Here is a 2,897-nt window from a genome sequence, read left to right as displayed (position 1 = left end):
CTAGCGCATTTCACACAGGCTGCTAGATTCACTTTCGCCAGAAAGTCGTGTATGCCTAAGGTTGAAAATAAATGATGTTTATAGTGAATGCCCCTATAAATGGTTTTATTTTTACGATTTCGTTTTAATCCAAATGATGCGTGTGTGAGTGAACATCAAAGATCACACAACAGAGTTGTGTGCGCACTCTCTCTCTCTCTCGCTCTCTCCCTACCATTAAGTAACTTGTGCATTGTTTTACTTACTTGTTTTTGACATATCCGACCGAACTACAAACTTTCCAGTGATGTCTGTAAGAAAGATATATTCACTCGACAAGCTCGCGCATCTGTTGCGCATCTCAATCCACTCAGCGTGCTTTGTTTATCAGCTCGCGCACATCAGCTATACAGGCGTTAATACTGAATGTTTAACATTTATATTCATTGCATACATATACATATACTTCGTAGTAGACATCCTTAACTCCTTTCTGCTGTCTGTTGTTGGTGTTTCTTTGTTTGAATATGGCTCTTATCACATGCTGCGTGGTATCAGGGCATTTTAACGAGTACCAGTACAGGAGACCAGTATCGGGCCGATACCGATGCCAGTATCGGTAGCGGTGCATCCCTACAACAAACTGCATAGAAGCAATTTGACCAAAAACTAATGAGTGCAGTTGCATAAATTCATGTTTATTAATGACATTCAATTACCTTTACCTCAGTGATTCAGGTTTTCTCTCTCTCTCTCTCTCTCTCTCTCTCTCTCTCTCTCTCTCTCTCTCTCTCTCTCTCTCAGTAATTCAGTTTTTTTGCTTTAGAGTTGGTTTAAAAATACATTTTGGGCACGTTTGCATCTTTACACATAATGTCATTTTTTAAATTTGGTTAGGCTGTGCTACTAAGTCACGTCTCACAGATGATCTTATCATTCTATGAATATTTGGGTTGTTTTGTCTAAGAGTTTCTTTGTTTTTGCTCTTGAGCTTATCTGTAGAAGTGAGAGGGAGAGATATGTTGATGCTTGTGTCTGCGTGTTTCTTAAGGATCTGCGTGAGTTTAACTGAGTGGAAGATCTGTGATAGCACCGCAGTGTTAACAGTTATGAACAGAGGCCACATGTTTCTTCATGTTCTTAGAAGTAGAAAAGGTACTCTGAAAATTGCACAGAAACTTTCTTTGGCCTCAATTTCGGTGCCAGAACCTTCCCATTTAGGCACGGTGCAATAAATATTTGCATAGTTTATGGTTTCGTTTTTTTGTTTGTTTTTTGTTTTGTTTTGTATTGCTATGGTTTTTTTTGTGTGTGTGTTTTGTTTAGTTATTTCTTGTTTTGTGTTTTCTTTTAGTTTTGTGGTTTATTTATGTTTTGTTTTGCTTTTGTGTTTTATTTTTATGTTTTGTTTTGTTTTCCAATATATCTTTACACAAGTTTGGTGTTCTGAAGTTTTAATGGGCTAATTCATCCAAAAATGAAAATTCTGTCATCACTTACCCTCACGTTGTCCCAAACCTTTGTCTTTCTTTCTTCTGTGAAAAATAAAAGAAGATATTTTGCAATTGTTTTTGTCCACTCAGTAAAAGGCAATGGGGTCCAAATCATTGGAGAAAAAATATATAATTTCAAAATATCTCTGTTTACAGAAAACATCAAGTCATACAAGTTTGGAATGACATGACGGTAAATAAATGATGACAGAATTTTCATTTTTGGGTGAAATATCCATTTAATGAAGTAGATCTTAAGCTTTCACTGTAGTTTAAAACTCAGTCACTTAGACTTTAGAGGCAATAGAGGTCAGGGAATGTGACAAAGAGCTGTAATTGGCTACAGACAGACCCATCCCTCCCTAATTAACCCCTGGCCTGGGACTGTTTGGGATCCCATAAAATAGCTAGACAAAAGGAGGAGACTCCAATAGGTCTGGCACCAACGTTACTCTGCCCTCTAGCAGCTGGATATCTGTCCACATAAAGGGAGATGTTGAGTGACTTGTGCCTTCCTGATGCCGTTTTTGAGAACATTTGGTATGTTAGAGAAAAAATTATGTTTGAAACGAGTGAAAGAGACAGGCCAACCACATTTAGTCCTAGCTATCAAAAACAAAGCAAATCTGCAAGCCAAAGTGTTTATATGAGTGGGACTTAAATTGAACTCAGCTTCAAAGAGTTTAGTATATTCTAATGCCTCATTCTGAAGTCTTTGTCTGTTGTGTTGTCTGAACATCAAGAATACTAGATGTTTTTTTATCTTCAGCTGGATAGCTCCAGGGCATTTTCTTGTTTTTAACGCTTATACGTTCATGTGAATGAACAGTAGTGCTTGAATGCCAAATTCCATCATTTCTGCTACCTTTTAGAGCCTTCACATGTGGGAAAACTAAAGAATGGCTTTGTTTTCTTTCACAACAGATTCCTAGGCAATCTTCCAAGCCAGAAGGAGGATCCCAAATGGTGGAAAACGATAGATCAAAAGAATGTGTGAGTTGCTCTCTGGTGCTGGAGACTAGTGTAGGAGACCACATTCACAGTCCCAGTGGCAATTCTCAAAAGCAGCCCCTTAAGGTTACGGAACTCAAGGAGATATCAGAGGAGACCCGTCAGCTGAAGAAGGTCATGAAACAGATTCCTATGCAGCAGAAAGTAGTTCTTGGTGGCAATAACAAGAAAGTATCCAACCACAGACCCCCAAGGAAAAGTCTGAAAGATTGCACCCAGATCTCCTCCTCATCGTCTTCTTACATTCAAACAGTGCAAAACAGCAGAAATGCCTCCCCTACTGCAGAATGAGAATGGAAGAATAGTCAGAGTGGGATGTGGGTTTCATTATTTATCCTGCAGGTCTGTCATGTTCATTTAAAGCATAGCAGTCATGGGTCATGATTTCTAAAGAGCCTGCAGAGGTGTATGTCA

General features: G+C 38.6%; 1 protein-coding gene across 1 annotated transcript in view; it reads left to right on the top strand.

Annotated features, from left to right (window-relative positions):
- The window catches only part of plin1 (perilipin 1), a 23,055-nt gene extending 20,190 nt beyond the window's left edge, over positions 1-2,865 (top strand). The window contains exon 4 of the mRNA XM_016229917.1: positions 2,397-2,865. Within this exon, the coding sequence (XP_016085403.1) occupies positions 2,397-2,774 (378 nt within the window). The 3' untranslated portion in view covers positions 2,775-2,865. The remainder of the gene's footprint in view (positions 1-2,396) is intronic.
- Positions 2,866-2,897: the final 32 nt, after the last annotated feature.

Source organism: Sinocyclocheilus grahami, unplaced genomic scaffold, assembly GCF_001515645.1.
Source record: "Sinocyclocheilus grahami isolate Dianchi unplaced genomic scaffold, SAMN03320097.WGS_v1.1 scaffold360.1, whole genome shotgun sequence".
Taxonomy (NCBI): Eukaryota; Metazoa; Chordata; class Actinopteri; order Cypriniformes; family Cyprinidae; genus Sinocyclocheilus; species Sinocyclocheilus grahami.
Note: the sequence above shows the minus strand (reverse complement) of the source record. Positions and strands in the feature narration are given on the sequence as shown.